The 19,481-nt window shown below is 38.2% G+C and overlaps 1 protein-coding gene and 1 pseudogene across 3 annotated transcripts in view; both read right to left on the reverse strand.

The window, feature by feature from the left end:
- Nucleotides 1-19,481, reverse strand: part of XPNPEP3 (X-prolyl aminopeptidase 3) — a 78,191-nt gene that overhangs the window by 46,865 nt on the left and 11,845 nt on the right. Inside the window, exons 1-4 of one of the 3 annotated variants that reach the window (XM_032346166.1) lie at nucleotides 14,552-14,668; nucleotides 13,439-13,530; nucleotides 2,647-3,054; nucleotides 80-282 (exon numbers count right to left, since the gene is read on the reverse strand). In XM_032346166.1, the coding sequence (XP_032202057.1) occupies nucleotides 80-282; nucleotides 2,647-2,998 (555 nt within the window). In that variant the 5' untranslated portion in view covers nucleotides 2,999-3,054; nucleotides 13,439-13,530; nucleotides 14,552-14,668. Of the gene's footprint in view, nucleotides 1-79; nucleotides 283-2,646; nucleotides 3,055-13,438; nucleotides 13,553-14,551; nucleotides 14,669-19,481 lie in introns of those variants that run through there. The other 2 variants (XM_032346165.1, XM_032346167.1) reach the window with 2 other exon arrangements.
- On the reverse strand, nucleotides 13,675-13,855 carry LOC116594547 (annotated as a pseudogene).

The raw sequence follows: 19,481 nt of genomic DNA on the forward strand, positions 1-19,481 counted from the left end.
TGGGCACCTCAAGGTACCCACTGAAACATAAGAACTTAGATTTTTTAATTTGGAAAAACTTTTTCAATAGGAACCATACCTGTGATGTTAGCTTCCCAGCAATCTGCATTCTCTCAATTTCTGCAGGAGATTTGATCAGCCGGAGGCGCTGTACCAGCTGCTGGACAGCTCGAACCTTATTCTTGCTCCTGGCTTTGACTTCAGTCAGATGCTGCATGTAGTCAGAGTGAAGCTGTGCGTGAGGGGGCCTCATCCAGTCATACCAGACCATATTTGTCTCATCTTAAAATGAGCAGCAAAAAAAAAAAATTTTAAATAAAACTAACAGCAACAAGAAATACCAACTGTCATGAACAAGAGTGAAAATTACAAAACCCGTGATATATGACTTTCAAGTGTTTAGCAAAAACTCTCAGGACTGAAGCAACTGAAGGGTGATTATGTATCATTGGAAAGGCTAATTCCCTGCAAATGGCAAAATATTCTGACAGCAAATACACAGCTTCTCTGCCCCTAAACTTCAGAGTTCCTTATAAAGATGGTAGATGGGGCTAAAGCTTTTTCTCTAGCTTTGATTTCATTATTTATTGAAATTTAAAGAACTCCACAACTGAGCTAGAGGCACTAGTAAATAACTGAACGTAAGAGGACAGAAAAAAAATACACAGATCTTGACCTCCTCGTTAAAAGTATTCTTTCTTTCCAATCTCAGTGTTAGTGAAAGGAGGTTCTCATCTCATTTAGGAGCAATTCTACACAGCAATGCAAACACTCTAGTGGATAATGTGTGCTAACCCACACTTAACTCGAAAGCCTGGCCTTTCCCATCTGTCATATATTCCCATTTAACGACCACATTCTCCTCCTAATTCTAGAGACACAAGGAACTGGTCTATATGAGCCTGAGATATAAGATGTGAGGACTCATGTTGAGAATCACTTACACCAGGTCTCCATTCATCCTTTTCTTTTTTCCTGATGTGGCCTAACAGCACCATTCCCAAACTGAAGTCTGAAGGGCTGTATGTTTTATATAAAGTATTTGGGACAGAAGAGGGGGAAAATCCTAAAAATTTTGGTTGGTTATGATACAATCTCCTGAATATTTTCATTTAAAAAAAAATGTTTTTAAGTATATATTACAGGTCAAATGCTAATTTTATAATAGAAATTTAATTATACTTTTAAAACAGTAAAACCACCTCTACTACCTGTTCTTAGTATATGAAATCAGAGCCCAACTTTTTTTGGCTTTAATACTTTTAAATAAATATGATTTCATGACTCTTTTCCTTTGCCTACTACTTTTATCTAGTAAACTACTAACATTAAAAATGGTGAATGAGTGGGGCGCCTGGGTGGCTCAGTGGGTTAAGCCGCTGCCTTCGGCTCAGGTCATGATCCCAGGGTCCTGGGATTGAGTCCCGCATCGGGCTCTCTGCTCAGCAGGGAGCCTGCTTCCCTCTCTCTCTCTCTCTGCCTGCCTCTCTGTCTACTTGTAATCTCTGTCAAATAAACAAATAAAATCTTTAAAAAAAAAATGGTGAATGAGAAATACTTTTGAGAAATACACTTGGTATAAGGTTTTATTTAGCATACTGGGTTGATGAAATTCACAGTCGAAGAAGACAGCTAGCAACTAATTAAAAAAATAAAGCTAAAAAGAAAATGATTCTGTGTCCTACATTTATGAAGACTTTGAAGATATAAAAAGTTCTATGAATTTAGCTGAGTAATTATCTCTGTAAAATAGAGAATACTTGCATAAAGCAATGAAAACAATTCAAACATATTAGAACTTGCATATTCAAATGAGTACATTCTTTCAAAGGAGTCTTTGCAGGAAACAAGTCCAATAAATTCCACGATCATTTGAAACAGTTTTGGAAATCTCTTTTAGAAACAGACTTCAGAAATGATTTATAACATAAACCATACAAGAAAATCAGACTATAATTTTACAACCATACGTATTTTGCCTAAAATTAGTACCTTCCAACTTGATCAGCTATCTATTTACCAAATTTGGCTCTAAGTGACTTGGGACACTTCAAAAAATAAAATGCGGAAGCATTTTAGAGCTGTAGATTTACAAGAATCACTAAAGACAGTTTATCATATAGTATAGGTTCTGAAAATTTCCTGAAAAGGGATCCTAAAACACGAGTGATTATAATTTTACCAGAATAAATGTAGAGAAAATGACTATTTTGAGGAGTGTGGACTCAATTGTGTACTATAAGAATTACCTGAGATTCCTATTTAAAGTCAAATTCTCATGTAGCAGTTTTGGAGTGGGGGCCTAAGACTTTACATTTCCAATGGTCTATTATGTATTTGTAATTACAATATGTGTCACCAGGTAATTCTGATCATTCTTTGAGAATACTGCTTCCTTTTGAAGAGTTGGCAGAATAATCATTGGTGGTCAGAGGTCAATGAACTGGTGGTCAGTAATCTTGAAGAGTGACCCATGCTCATTCTCCACTTTAAGTGTTATGGGAAAGATGTAAGATCCTTTCATGGTGCTCAAGGAAATGCTACTATGATAATCATTTTAGAAAATTAAGAACTTCATCTATATAGGCAAGAAAGGTCTTAATCCCAAATCTGGCCTGTGATTTGACTTCTGCTCCCACGTGTTACCTTTCAATTTTGGTACCAGATGTTGAAATTCTTCCAGGGTATAGGCTTCATCCACTCCCGTTAAAGCTATTGCTCCATCGGTGCCAGATCGTGGGCCATCCCAAAGTTCTCGACTAGGGTCTCTCCGAGGCACAAAAAGCATGGCCTTATGTGCTGGTAATTGCTTGCCAGGGAGGCTTTGAAGAACGAGAATGCTATCGGGCTCTTGGAATCCACACAGGTACAGGAAATTGTTGTCTTGGTGGAAAGTATAGGGGATATCATTGCTCATGTAGTATGTAGGGTTGGATAGCAGAACCACTGTCTGGTCTGTCCCACTCTGCCCTTGTGTTTCCTTGTGGATCAGAGTCATTAGTTTGTGCCTGCGAAGTGCATATTCCACTTGAGATAGTCCTGGTGTCACCTCTCCTAGAAATAACAAATAACAGTGATGCTCTGCATTTATATAGTGACAAAGTACTTTTAAGGTAGCTTAATATAAGACGAAGACACCAAAGTTCATTTCTTCAATTTATGTCAAATCTCCTGATAGTACACGGGTAATTAAGGAGATGACCCAGGTTTCAACTTTTCTATTCCACTGCAAAAAGGCTGGAAGAAATGACAGTTAAATGTGGTCCTGCTGGAAAACTGGGATCATGACCCCTTAAGAGCTCTTTCATTCTTTTATTACAATCAAATATTTATTGAACATTATTATGTGGCAGGCATTCTTATGCATATAATTAAGGTTGACCCGAAGTATCAATATAAAACGTGAGAAGGATGATATTACCTGTGTATGACTTTCCTGAAAGAATGTAAGCTCTATAAGGACATAGATTTTTGTCTATTTAATGTTATATTCCCAGAGCCTAGAATAAGAACTGGAAATATACTGGGCATTTGATAAATATTTGTTAAATGATGTATAGTTTTTAACATAATAGAGTTTAAGTTCCAAGAGCTTTCCCCAATTTCAAGAGATAAAATAAATTTCTCCTTCTGAATTTCCAATGCATAATACTACCCTTCTAATAGGACTTTTCACTCTCTACTTTGTATTAACAATAGAGCTGGGTAACAGAACCTCCTTGATGTTCCTTCCCTGAGGGAAAATCTTTGTATTTTCCAAGTGGGGCCATCTTTATATTTTTGAAACACTTGATAGTATTATCTACCTCTTGGGGCTGTCATGAGAAGCAAACTTGATAAAGCATGTAGTTCTTAAGGAATAAAGATTCCCTAGAGAATGTTTAGAAGCTATGAATTCAGGGGCACCTGGGTGGCTCAGTTGGTTACACTTCTGATCTTGATTTTGGCTTAGGTCATGATCTCAGGGTCATGAGATAGAGCCTCTGGTAGCACTCCATGCTCAGCAGGTAGTCTGCTTCTTTCCCTCTCCCTCTGCCCTGCCCCTTGCTTGAGCAGGTGTGCTCTCTCTCAAATAAATCATCTTAAAAAAAAAAAACAACATAAAAGCTACAGATTCATTTTTCACTAAACTGCACATAGGCACACACAAATTTCTGACATAAAATTTCAAGAGTCTCTGATTCACTTAAGCCTACTCCCAAAACTCACATTGGGACCTCTGTTATGAAATGTTAACATATTAGTTCTCAATATTAGTACCCAGCAGACTGCCTGGTTGCTAGCCCAGTGATAACTGGGTGGTTTTTCCCTTCAGCAATGGAAATTATGCGTGCTTTCACTCTAGGTTGCAAAGCAAAAGAACTACTAAAAAAAACACTCATGAAAGCTATATCCCTCAGCCTACACTTAGCAATATTAATAGTAAAATGCCACCTAATGCTTACTGAATGTTTCTTATGTGTCTGGTACAATTCTAATTACTTGTAGGTATCAACTCATTTAATCTTTACATTGACTTCATGATGTGGATTACTATTATTTCCCGTAGTAGCTGGTTTCCATATCCAAGTATGGAAAGATAGCCATGTAGATACTGCTACATGAAAAATTTACAGTACAAGATGGGTAATATGACCCCAATTATTAAACAAACAAACAAAAACAAAATAAAAAGAGAGGGAACGCCTGGGTGGCTCATTGGGTTAAAGCCTCTGCCTTCGGCTCGGGTCATGATCTCAGGGTCCTGGGATCAAGCCCTGCAGTGGGCTCTCTGCTTGGCAGGGGGTCTGCTCCGCACCGCCCCCCCCAACTCTGCCTGCCTCTCTGCCTACTTGTGATCTCTGTCAAATAAATAAATAATATCTTTTAAAAAAATAGATAAAAAATAAAGAGAGAGAAAAAAAGAATTAGGAAAAAAGCCCCCAATTTCTGGGGTGCCTGGATAGCTCAGTTGGTTAAGTGTCTGTCTTTGGGTTATGATCCTGGAGTCCCAGGATCAAGTCCTGCATCAGGTTCCTTGCTCAGCGAGGAGTTTGCTTCTCCCTCTCCCCCTCTGCCCCTCCCCGGCTCATGCGTGTATGCGCGCTCTCTCTCTCAAATAAATAAAGTCTTTAAAAAAAAATCCCAAATTTTATAGCGGCAATCTACAGGGACTGAGTTAAGACAAAGATTTTCTTTTTAACATGCTTTATTTATTTATTTAGAGAGAACATGCACCAGTGGGGGTGCAGAGGGCATAGGAAGAGTGAGGCAGAGAATCTTAAGCAGGCTCCAGGCCCAGTGCAGAGCCCAACACAGATATCAATCTTACAATTCTGAGATCATGACCTGAGCTGAAATCAAGAGTCAGATGCATAACCAACTGAGCCACCAGGTGCCCCTTTTTAACATGCTTTTTAATATTATTTGAATTTTGTTTCAATGAGTATATACTCTCATACTTAAAATCCCAAATAAAGAGAAAAAGAGGATAAAAGAACATGGGCAGTCCATTCCATACACATAACCTACAATGGTTCTCTGTTGTCCACTAGATCAAACTCCAAATCTTAAGTAGACTTTAATGCTCTCAACCAGGTGATTCCAATTTATCTGGTCAACTTTTTAAAGAAAGTTTGAGATATTATTTACACAGCATACAATCTACCCATTTAAATGTACAATTTAATAGTTCTAGTATTTTTACAGAATTGTACAACATTATAAAAATCAATTTTAAAGTATTTCATCACTCCCAAAATAAATCCCTGCCCATGAGTAGTCACTCCCCCTTTCCTCCCAATCTGCCTGAGCCCTTGGCAACCACTAATCTATTTTGTCTCTATGGATTTGTCTACTGTAGACATTTCATAGAATGAAATCACATAATATACTGTCTTTGGTGATTTGGCCAACCTTTTTCTTATCATTTCTCCAATTATTCTGAAATTAATTCCTTCTTATGTCTTAGATAGGTCTAATCTGTTCTTTCCCTATTACTTTGTTTACAATGTGTCCCTTTTCCAAAATCTCTTCTCCCTCTGTAGCAATTCCACTCCCAAGATTTGAGGCTCAGTGCCTGTTTGTTTTTAGACACCTCTCATTCAAAAGGCTTTCCTGATGAGCCCAGATCATGTTGATTTGTCCCTCTGCATTATTTTTTTAAGTTGTTTTATTTTGTTATATATATATATCCTATAGTTGTATATAAATGTAATCATAGCACACTGAACTCTCTCAATAAATATTTTCCCCCCTTTCCTTTGCTATTTGACTTGTCACCTCCCTTCCCTCCTCCTACCCACATGAACACCCCATCCACACTTGTAATCTAGCATGTATCCTTTCCTATTTTTCTCAATACTCCTATACTGCATTTAGGGGTTTTTGGTCACTCGTGTTTTATAGACATGGGATATTACATTCTTCTGTATCTTGCTTTTCTACCACAGTGACACCTGACAGAAATCCTTCCCACCAAATCATCTTGCATAGTTTCAATTCATTCTGTTTGATGTCTCCATCTATTTCTTAGGGTGATGTATCATAACTTATTGGTCCATTTCTATACTGGTGGGCATGTATACTATTTTCAGCTTTTCACTATAATAAAAAACATCTCTGTACTTATTTCCTGGTACTTTGATGCCTACGTACTGGTGCTTTTAGTTCTATGGGATAGTCCCAGGATAGACATTTCTGGGTCAAAGACTTCTAAATTGTTCTTAGTACTCATGTTCAGTACATGTAACTCAGTTGTTTATGACTGCCTTGGAACAGTCTAGTTGTTTTACCTCTGTATAATTTGTCTCTCCAGCAAACTCTACAGTTTGCTTTCTGTTAATAAAATATTTTTATTTATCTACAAGGAAAAAAAATATACACTTTTATTGATGAAGTTGGTAACAAATAAAAGATAAGTAAGCCAACACAGTCAGTTCTGGAAGAGCTCACACTGCATTTCTCACCCCCCACCCCCAAATTGAGCTGGCTAAGAGTCCTCTAGGGCTTGTGGGCATAATACTGAACTTTGTACCAGAGCCCAGGAAAAGCTTAACTATTTATCTCTGCTAATTATTCATGTTAAGTCTCTCACTATTACCCAACACTGGACATTTCCCAATGTACCCAAGCAGTAAATACTTTCATAAAAGCAGAGGCTGGTTATAATTTGCAGCTCATCCAACCTTTCCTTTTTGTCTTCTCCTTTCTCTCTATAGTACATGTAATAAAACTAAATTAGAAATCAATTCTTTTTTTTTTAATTTTGAGAAATAAGGAAATTCACAATTTTAGTGACTTTAATCTGTGTTCTGTTCTCGTTAATAAAAAAGCATATACAGAGATATACTAGAAAGTAACTTCTGAAAAAAGATACAATTATTTGAAAATCAAAACAGGATTGGAAAACTGTCTTTTACTCCCTTCAAGATACTCCTCTCCTAGGTGCCCTGGTGGCTCAGTCATTAAGCATCTGATCCCTGGGTCGAGCCCCTCGTAGTGCTCCCAGCTCTGCAGGAGCGTCTTCCTCTCCTTTCCCTCTCCCACTCCTCCTGCTTGTGTTCCCTCTCTGGCTGTCTCTCTGTCAAATAAATAAAATCGTAAAAAAAAAAAAAAAAAAAAAATTCCTCTTCTTCCTGAATCCAATTTCATACAACTGACTACATGAGAAACATTTAAAACACTGGCTACATTTTCCTAAGCTTATGAATCATCAACACTATGGAGTGATCATTAACTAAATGCTTTCAAACTTCTAAAACCTCAAAGTAACAAAGAACTCTTTGGTCATGACAAAAAATTTTCTTTGGTCAAGAAAAAAGACTTCTATCACTTGAAGGAGGAAATAAAAAAGGTGTGATAAAGTAGTAAACCTTAACCCTACAGGTAAACCTGGCAGTTGTTATGGCCTTTGATCATAAAACTAACCATTGTAATGGTCAATCTGGACTGAATTTCTTCAGATAAAACAGTATGTGAATAAGAATGTCTATTTGTAACTTTGTGACATTGTAATGCAGTAAAGAACAAAGTATTTTATCACGTGGAGTCGATTAAGGATAGAGGGGCTATTCTAACAAGCTTCTTTACCAATCAAATGCCTCCATATCACAATCCAGATTCTGCAAATAGCAAAGTCTCACAATCAACTGAGATTCTACAGCTAAGAGGAAAAGCTCTTCCAGGATATTCGGGATTGGACCTCTTAAGAGAGTAAGAAAAATGTTCTTCATATTTAATCAGCCAAGCAGAAAACCCAAAGAGGAAAGTTACAAAGACTAAAAATAGATGGAAAGATGCAAGTCTTTGCTACAACCTAGGTATGTATTTTAATTATTTCCTAAAAAAATAACTAGATTAGGATTTTAACATGGTCTGATCTTCAGCCAGAGTTCTTAAAATGAATTCTTTAATATTAGGTAGTTTTTATTGTTTACAAGAAAGCAGTTTATAAACTGATTTATTACTATCTAGCTGGAGAACAGGGGTTAAAAAAAAGGTTAATGATAAAGTAAAACCCAGACCCTCTCTGAAAAAAAGAAACGACCAAAGAAACAATAAAAAAAAGTACTCTGAAAAGATTTTATTTGCATATATTGAGCGAAACAAGCTTGGCAGAAAGAGTACATATTGTATGACTGCAAGAAGAACCTAAACAATCCATGTAGAAAGAAACGGGAGCAATGGCTAAGGACAGAGTGGGGACTGACTGGAGCAAGAAGACTTTTTGGAGTGATGAAAACGTTCTATATATCTTGACAGGTGTGTGAGGTATACTGGCATCTACCTTTGTCAAAACTCACTGAATTCCTCTTTATGATATGTAAGTTTGAGATCTATGCAATTCATGATATGTAAATTTCACATTTAAAAAAGTATACTACTCTTGGGGCACCTGGGTGACTCAGTGGCTTAAAACCTCTGCCTTCAGCTCAGGTCATGATCCCGGGGTCCCGGGATGGGGCTCTCTGCTCCGTGGGGAGCCTGCTTCCTCCTCCCTCTCTCTGGCTGCCTCTCTGCCTAGTTGTGATCTCTGTCAAATAGATAAATAAAATCTTAAAAAAAAAAAAGTACACTATTCTCTAAACTTGAAATAACCTTTTACACTAAGAATTCCTTCAGGTGAATTTCTTATTAAAAATCTTGACAAAAAGGGGCGCCTGGGTGGCTCAGTGGGTTAGGCCGCTGCCTTTGGCTCAGGTCATGATCTCCAGGTCCTGGGATCGAGTCCCACATCGGGCTCTCTGCTCAGCAGGGAGCCTGCTTCCCTCCCTTTCTCTCTGCCTGCCTCTCTGCCTACTTGTGATCTATCTCTCTCTGTCAAATAAATAAATTTAAAAAAAAAAAAATCTTGACAAAAAAAGACTTTTTAGAAGTTCCAGATAGTATTCTCCAGCACAACTGTTTCGTATTTTGAGGTTAAGTGTGGACTCAGTCAGACTTTTGCGAGTCGGAATCCTTGCTCAACAACTTACTGAATGACTTGGGGAGAGCTACCAAACTGCTTTATGTTTTCAGTTTTCTCCTTTGTAAAATGGCTGTAATAATAGCAATTACTTCTCAAAGTTGTAAGAGGATTAAAGAAGTTAAAATACTTAGAACGGGAAGCAATATATAAATATTAGATACAATTATTATCACCATAAAGAATTATGCTTAAAGACGTTGTCCTTCTGGTATATCTATATAGATATCTATATAGATATATAAAAGCCCTGAAAGTCTGGCATTCTCTCACAATAAGAATGAGGCTCAAGCAATTCAGAAGCTTATTATTCAGTTCTTTGTAAGATTCCTGATTCTTGTCTACAGCAGACTATTGCTGATCTTACTTCAGAGAATTTCTCAATATGAATGGGAGATATACACAAAGGTTAAAGAGAAATAGAAGTTATTTACTTTTAATATATCAGTATTTAAAACACAGGAAAATCATTATATCTCAAATTATTTTTTCTCCCAGCATTAAAAAACAGAGAAATACTCCATAATTCTGCACTAGATGGCAGTTTATGGAATTTCTATAAGCTAATTATCATACAATGGTAACTGAAATGAGTAATCAACAAACCCCATACATACAGGTTAAATACAGGTTTATTCGCCTGTCAATTTATACATAAAACCACTTCAGTCTTTATTCTGAATTAAAATCTACTTGAGAAAATGAAGAGGAAAATATGAACAACACAAATATGGGATTATTTTTAAAATTCCATAGGTACACAGGAAGTGAGTAAAGAAAATGTATTACTTGGGACACTTGGGTGGCTCACCATTAAGCATCTGCCTTTGGCTCGGATCATGATCCCAGGGTCCTAGGATTGAACCCCAGATCAGCCTCCCTGCTCAGCGGGAAGCCTGCTTCTCCCTCTCCCGGTTCCCCTGCTTGTGTTCCCTCTCTTGCTAAGTCTGTCAAATAAATTAATAAAATCTTAAAAAAAAAAAAAAAAAGCCCTTCCCTTGAGATTCTGATCCAGTAAGTCTATAGGATCATGGTATGTATGTATGTTTTGAAAAAGCTCAACCAGTGGTCCAGGCAGATTCAGACTACCTGGAATTTGTCATTTCTTGGACATAAAATTTAATCTTTTAAATAGTGTAAAAATCTAGGGCGCCTGGGTGGCTCAGTGGGTTAAGCCGCTGCCTTCGGCTCAGGTCATGATCTCAGAGTGCTGGGATAGAGTCCCGCATCAGGCTCTCTGCTCAGCAGGGAGCCTGCTTCCTCCTCTCTCTCTCTGCCTACTTGTGATCTCTCTCTGTCAAATAAATAAATAAAATCTTAAAAAAAAAATAAATAGTGTAAAAATCTTACAGCGCCAAAAGAAATCTTGATCCTTTAGATATCGAAGTCAAGCATTTTAACGAAACTTAAAAAAATATACCCTTTGCTCAAGGTATAACTACAACCAAACTATGACTGAAAGATGGAGAACTAATTGGTTCTGACACTTCTAAAGGAAGAAGATTCAGGAATTATTATCTAGCACCCAGTCTAGAACCAACCTTTCCATCATTTTAAATATTATACTTGACAGTAACATCAGCTGTTACATCTGATGATAAAGGACAAAGAGGTAAGTGGTAAAAGCATTCCCTCAAATTGTGGGCCACACAGCTGCATCCTCAATACTTCCCGATGAATCTGTTCACTATTGTAGTTGAAAACCAAGTGGTTCTGGGTATGTTGGACAAGTCATTCTGACAAGCCCAACTCTCTGAACAGCACTTTCTTTCTTTTTTTTTTTTTTTTTTTAAAGATTTTATTTATGTAACGGGGCACCTGGGTGGCTCAGTGGGTTAAGCCACTGCCTTCGGCTCAGGTCATGATCCCAGGGTCCTGGGATCGAGCCCTGCGTCGGGCTCTCTGCTCCGCAGGGAGCCTGCTTCCTCCTCTCTCTCTGCCTGCCTCTCTGCCTACTTGTGATCTCTCTCTGTCAAATAAATAAAATAAAAAAGAAAAAGTTAAAAAAAATATTTTATTTATATAAAAAAATAAAATAAAATAAAAAAGAAAAAGTTAAAAAAATGATTTTATTTATATGACAGACAGAGATCACAAATAGGCAGAGAGGCAGGCGGGGTGGTGGGGGGAGGCAGGCTCCCTATGGAGCAGTGAGCCCGACAAGGGGCTCGATCCCAGGACCTGAGCAGAAGGCAGAGGCTTTAACCCACTGAGCCACCCAGGCGCCCCTGAACAGCCCTTTCTTAAAGAGCTATGAACTACATCACATATTGCAAGATTAATTGTGCCCAAGAAGTAACAATGTTAGAAATACAGGTTCTTGGAAATAATGCTTTATTAGGCAGTAATTCTTCCTATTCTCTGATAAACTGCAGTGTTTATGTGAGTTGAACACCTTGCTATTCTCCTGATGACAGCGTTACTCCTGTGGCAATGTCTGGGAACTATGTAACAACCTATCTGCACAGATACTATAAAAAGTAGACTCACAGTTTATAACATCATATAGCTCCTGCATAGAATCACTTTTTCCCTGTTTGGGTGGTAAGTGGCAGGCATATTAGTGATCAGGAGGATGAAATGACATTTTCTGTCTCTACAAACTTAGTCCTCAGCACTGGGATGGCAATGTAAAAAAGAAGAAATTGGGGGTGCCTGGCTGGCTCAGGCAGTAGAGCATGTGACTCTTGATCTTGGGGTTACGAGTTCAAGCCCCATGTTGGGCCTAGAGATTACTCAAAAATAACTAAGTAAATTCACACATACATAATTTAAAGAAGTAAGTTTTAGAAATCACTAGGAGACCTTGAGAAAGTCAGTCTGATTTTTTATTTCCATCTCAAGCAGTAGTAGCACACCTAGAACAGAATTCCTTTATCTGAGCCATTTTGCTGAATATTTTTTAGGTTACTTTTGCTTCAGGAAACTTGGGTGGATATGGCCAGGAAAAATCCAAAGGAAACAGCTCCCCAAAATTCAGAGAGAGCTGATCCAGTAATTTCGTTTCTAAGAATTTATTTTTAAGAAATAATTGATCAGTATACAAAGTACACACATGTGTATACACACACACAGACACACATACTTCTATATAAAAAAATAATTCCAGAAAGATACACACACTAAAACCTTAACAGTGGTTTTCTATGAATGGTGGAATTTTAAGTGATGTTTTTAAAAAAATATTTTTACCTGTATTCTCTAACATTTCTACTAATATATATGGGCCTTGTATAATAATTAGAGAAAGGACTGAGATATGTTCCAGAAGTTTTAAGTACTTATAAGCACTGGGAAAACAGGCCAAACATCAAACTTTCTGAAGCAAACCAAGTAAGAGATGATATAATTTTATACTCAAAACTAACAGACTGACTACCTCTGTGAAAGAAATTTTAAAAATATATATTATATGCCTTTTATTTTTTCTCAATAATTTACTCTTTCTCCACACCACAATCATTTTAACACTTCCATGTCTATCTACATAGAGAAAGACAAGCGATTAATACTTTGGACACTTACATAGTTTTTGCCTCCAAAAACTGTATACCTGGTTTAACACTGATGATTCTGTCTTAAAATTCCATCTACTTCTATTCCTTCTTAGTCCAATGTCTAAAACCCTACGTCCAGAAGAGTCAAAATTATGACAGACATCTCTTTTCCTCCCATAGCTGATATGAACATAATACATTTATGAATATATATGTGTGTATATTTATTTACAATCATTTTTATACAGTTACCATGCACATAACATACACAGCAAACAGTTTAAATACTGGGGCCATTATCTTGACCATATGATTACTAGTTTCAAGGCCTAGAAAACGCAGCTCACCATGTAAAAATATCTCACCACGAGAAATCAGTAATTTTCAAAGCTGGTAAAACTCAATGTCAATTCTACTTTTTTAAAAAAATGAGACTACAGGTAGGTTGATAGGTTAGAGAAATACTTAATACTAACTGGAATGCGAATAAGCTTACCTTACAGCTTTGAAAAACTCTGATTTCTTGTGTATTTCAGTGGTGAGCTGCATTTCCTGAGTCTCAGCCGATTTCCCAGCAGAAATTCCAGTCTGAGGAAGAATCAGCAAAAGGAAGCCCTCACTGAGAGACACACTGGTATCATTCACTGAATACAGACAGCGAAAGAGGAACATTTCTAAAGGCAATTTAGATTATTAGTCTATATACTTACATAGCAAATACAGATTTAACTTTGCATGGCAGAAGCAACAATTAATTTCCCTTGAAAATCTGACTGCTTTTTCTACAAAGCATTTGGTTTTTCCCTACCTACCTCTTTGGAATGGTTTCATTCCCCACAGTTCACCTTTTAATTAGCAATAAACACGCCTCGGATAAACCTCATTGGCTACGATACTGCCACTGCACAAAGCTACACAGTTCACCTTTTAACTACCTTTTTATCACTGTTATCACTTCTCAAAGCTGTGAAAATCAAATGTGGAAATGCAGTGTAATCTACTTAGCAAGATTTTTGTTAAATGAAATGACCACTTAGTACTCTCAAAAAAACCATGTTTTCTTTCTTTCTTTCTTTCTTTTTAAAGTAGGCTCCATGCCCAACATGGGGCTTGAACTCATAATGCTGAGATCAAAAGTCTATTGCTCCACAGACTGAGCCAGCTGGGTGCCCCAGAAAAATGTTTTCTAAAATGTCTTTAACATAGCAGCTCACAGGGAATTAATCACTTGATCTAGCAACTATGTCTTAGAAAGTAATGTAACTTTTCTTTTAAAATATCCCAAAATACATACTTTTCACTGGTAATTCTGAATTTTAAGGCTTATTGTATTTATTACTCTAGATAGTGCCATCAACATAGTACCAGCAGCCGCATGTGCCTTTTTAAGTCTAAAATTAACTAAAATAAAGGTAAAATAAAGCATTAAGTTCTTCAGTTACATTAGCAATACTGTAAGTATGCCATAACCACTTGTGGCTGGTAGATACTGTACTGGTCAGCACAGATCTGGAACATTTACATCACTGCAAAAAATTCTATTGGATAGCATAGTTCTAAGGGAAGCATCTAAAAAGAGAGACAGTTAGTAACAATTTAAAGGGCTCACCTGGTCTGAGGAGGTGTGGGTGTGTAAAGGGGCTGGGCTGGCCTAAGTATCGGTTTGGAATTCTCCTCTCTGGGATGGGCTGGAGGGAGTACCTTCGCTGAGAACACAACATGCATCCTGAAGGAAAAATAAAATGAAATGGAACAATAATCTAGAAAGTCCTCACTATATGTATACATTTATCTCTCTCCAGCAGCTGGATCTCCTTCAAACATTTATATGGCTCTTCCTCTGTACCAGTCAGAGACTGTGCTGGGCCCTAGGAATATAGAAATGAGGTAATTTTTACCCTTAGCAACTTCAGTCTACTGCAGTATAACAGAGGTACATATACACAGAGTATGACTATGGCATGAACATAGGGCTATGGGAACAAAAGGCAACAAACAAAAGCAAGAAAGGGGTAGGGGTATTTCACAGAGGTAGTTATGAAGCTGTGTCCTAAAATTCAGAAAAAGAGAATTAACATTTTTACTTAGAATATGTTAAGTATGAGAAAATATACACATGTTCTCTCATTTAACCTCGGAAATGTTAGAGCTAGATTAAATCATGTATGAAAAATGTTTAATCCTGGTATACGACAAACACGATTATTAGCATATATTCAACAAGATTTAAGCATGTGATAGAACACATGGTAGAAAAAAATGTTAAGAATGAGGACTGTGGTCTTTAAAGAATATACAGTCTAGTGGAGGTGAGACAAAACCACACTGAAACACTATATGGCAAACACCATGGTATAGTCATTCACAAACTTTTCTGAGAGCAGAGAGACTAATACAATGTTGTGGGATGCGTACAAAGACAAAGATAGGCACACAGTGCTCTGGGAAACACACAGAAGCACACAAAAGGTGTTGGTGTGGGACGGCAGAAGCAGGGGATGCTTACTCTGAGTAAGAATTAGTCAAGTGAAGGGCACCTGGGTGGCTCCATTGCTAGAGCACGTGACTTGATCTACAGGTTGTAAGAGCCCCATATTGGGTGTAGAGATTACTTAAAGATAAAATCTTCTTGAAAAATAATTTTTTATTTTTTAATTAACATATAATGTATTATTAGTCCCAGGGGTACAGGTCTGTGAATCAGCAGGTTTACACACTTCATTGCACATACCTTTCCCAATGTCCATAAACCCCACCACCCTCTCCCTACCCTCCCTCCTGCTGGCGACCCTCAGTTTGTTTTGTGAGATTAAGAGTCTCTTATGGTTTGTCTAAGATAAAAGCTTAAAAAAAAAAAAATCAGTTCAGTTGAAAGAGAAATGGGTCTGGAATGTGTTATAAATGAGATTACAAGAGAGAAGTCCACAGAAGGCCTGTGTGTGTGTGTGTGTGTGTGTGTGTGTGTGTCCAGGGGGGGAAAGAGCATTTCAGGTCAGTGGGTTGCTGGAGAAAGATGAAAAGATTATAAAGGTAAGGATCAGACCATTAAAGCCTTTGTATGTATACCAAATTACAGAATTAAGATTTTAACTGCCATCATCATTGCTTTTTTACAAACAAGGAATTGGACTCAAAGTAGTAATCTGTGCCATGTTACACATCACTGGGGAAGCTGAAATTCAAACCTAGGTTTTTTTTGTTTAGGTATTATTTGAGAGAGAAAGAGAGAGCACGTGGGCCAGCGCACCAGCAGGGGGAGCGGCAGAGGGCGAAGCAGACTCCCCACCCAGCAGGGACCCTTATGCGGGCCTTGATGCCAGGACCTGGAGATCATGACCTGGGCCGAAAGCAGACGCTCAACTGACTGAGCCACCCAGGCACCCCCAAACCTAGGTTTATTAAACTCCAAAATCTTTGCTCTTATCCCTCCACCCTGTTGCTTAGTAGGTCTTCTCTGTTGATTGCAACAACACAAACTACTATATAATCTCCTCATGAACATACAACGGCTACAACAGGAGGAGGTGATGTCTCGATCAAGTTAAAGGTTTTTGTAGGGACTATGTGGTATGAATGAGGAACACACATTTAGTGAGTTAGGAGTCTTAAATGTTAAATTTACAGAGGATTATTGAAAAAAATTATAGCTTGTTGGATGATTAAAAAGACAAAATGGTAAAGGTTTCTAGGCAGTGTGAAAATACAGTTAATTAATAGTGAAAAATGGGAAAAAGGAAAAACAAGTATTTCCTGGCATCTAGCTTTAGAAAATGTACAGAATACCCACTGGGGAATATGCCCAGTCTATATACATTGAAGGCTTAACAAAGATGAGGCAAGTGATTTACAGAAATACATAGGGCAGAGGAACTTGCTAGAGGACAACATAGGCATGCATCAACCAAGTCCTGATGTGGGAAACACTACAGGACAAACAATTCTGTTTCTTCCACATAAATTTTATGGCAGGTAAGAGATGGAAAGAGGAACTTATAGATTAAAAAAACCTTAAAAATTATTATCAGTCAATTATAATATGTAAACCTCATATGGATTCTGATTCAAGCAACAAATTGTAAAACAAGTATCCACTCATACTGTTTACTACATCTATGAAAAAATTGGAAATCTGGATAATAATTGCATATTTGATGGTATTATGGAAGTAATGCTTACTTCTTTAAGGTGTGATGATAGTGTTGTGGTAATTTTTAAAAATTATTTATTTATTTATTTATTTGGGGGTGGGGAAGAGGGAGTGCATGCACAAGCATGGGGAATGGCAGAGATGGGGAGAAAAAGGCTCCTCGCTGAGCAGAGAGCCCCATGTGGGGCTCAATCCCAGAACCCTGGGATCATGACCTGAGCCAAAGGCAGATGCTTAACCGAATGAGCCACCCAGGAGCCCCTATGGTTATGTTAAATATGGTAAATATGGAAATATTTACTGATGAAGTGATACAATCTGGGATTTGTCTCAAAATAACATGGGAGTGGGATGGATTGGGGAGAAGATGAAAGAAGACTGGTCAGGAGTTGGTAACTGCTGAAGCTGGGTGACGGGTACATGGGAGTCCATTATATACTACTCTATCTACCGGCATGTTTGAAATTTTCACAGTAAGAAGTAAAAAAAGAAAAAGATGAGTTAAATATAGAGACAAATGAAGAAAATAAGTATGCACTCTGAAAGGCAATCTAAGACGAAGAGTTAAAGGTAGCATGGTACAGTAAAGTGCTAATTCTATCATTTATGTGATCTTGACGTTACGTAATTCCTCTGCATTATCTCTTTACCTGTGAAATGCGGTTATAGCAGACAGTGGATTTCAACCTTTTAAAACCAAGATTCACAATAAGAAACATATTTTACATGGAACCTAGTATAGACAGACATATAAATATGATATATATAAAAATTTCACTAGGGATGCCTGGGTGGCTCAGTTGGCTAAGTGTCTGATTCTTGATTTCAGCTCAGGTCGTGATCTCAGAGTCATGGGGTGGAGCATGGCGTTGGTCTCCACGCTCAGTGTGGAGTCCGCTTGTTCCCCTCTCTCTGCTTCTCCCCCCACTCACTCCAATAAGTACATAAAATCTTTAAGAAAAACTTCACTAAATACTATTCCTTCTATATTTGCCTACCCTACTCCATTAAAAAGTTTCTCAGTACACTACAATGATTTTATTACTGCAATTTCTGGGATGGTTTTGCCCCTGAAAGATATGTTCCCATCTTAATCCCCAGAGCCTGTTAATTTACTTGGAAATGGTGTCTTTGCAGATGTAATTAGGATCTTGAAATGAGATCATCCTTTATCACCTGGGTACCTCCTCAATTCAGTGACAAGCGCTCTTGTAAGAGAAATGCAGAGAGAGATCAGACAGATGAGAAAGCAGAAGAGGAGGAAGTAATGGGACCATGGAGGCAGACATGCCCAAGAACACCTACAGTCACCAGGAGCTGAGGAGGTAAAGAACAGATCCTTTCCTAGAGCCTTTGGAAGGCATACAGCCCTGCTGACACTTGATTTCAGACCTCTGGCCTCCAGAGCTGTGAGAGAATTCTGTTATTTTCAGCCACCAAGTTTGTGGTTATTTGTTATGGCGGCCTCAGGAAACGAATACCGTGACCTACTAAGATTACAACTTGCCATTGGAAACCACTGCACTAAAATGCTCTATCTCCACACTGAGGGAAGCTCTAGTTCAGGAGGAGTAGGGATGTGAGGGTGCTCAGTAATTTTTTTTAAAAAATATTTTATTTATTTATTTAAAAGAAAGAGAATGAGAGAGAGAGAGAGCATGAGAAGGGGAAGGTCAGAAGGAGAAGCAGACCCCCTGCTCACCAGGAAGCCCGAAGCAGGACACCACCCAGGGACTCCAGTATCACAACTGGATCCGAAGGCAGTTGCCCCACCAACTAAGCCACCTGAGCACACCTGCTCAGTAGTTTTTAAGAGCATAAAGGGATCCTGAGCCCTACCCCTGCCTCAACTAAAACATCACATTTCCTACAGTGTTACTTGCAAACACCTATAGAAATGACCTTCCTGGGGCGCCTGGGTGGCTCAGTGGGTTAAAGCCTCTGCCTTAGGCTCAGGTCATGATCTCAGGGTCCTGGGATCAAGCCCCCCATTGGGCTCTCTGCTCAGTGGGGAGCCTGCCTCCCTCTCACTCTCTGCCTGCCTCTGGGCCGACTTGTGATCTCTGCCGGTCAAATAAATAAACTCTTAGGAAAAAAACCCACACCACCTTCCTCAACACATAATAGCTTTTGGCCCACTTTGATTTTTAGTGATTTGCTCCTTGATCTTTGTGTTTCTTGAAAGGAGAGAAGGCAGGAGGAGGAGATGATAATGGGTTGGGTTGTCAATATACAAGACTGTGCTGGTGAATTGACTGTGAAGGAGTATTATGAAGAAAAGGAATACAATGAGGAATTTAGTATAACGACCAAGCTTTCTTCCACTGTAAGCAAACCTTTTTGAAAGATTTATTAGAGAGAGAGCGCACACATGAGTGCGTACACATGCACA

Source organism: Mustela erminea, chromosome 6, assembly GCF_009829155.1.
Source record: "Mustela erminea isolate mMusErm1 chromosome 6, mMusErm1.Pri, whole genome shotgun sequence".
NCBI classification, from domain to species: Eukaryota; Metazoa; Chordata; class Mammalia; order Carnivora; family Mustelidae; genus Mustela; species Mustela erminea.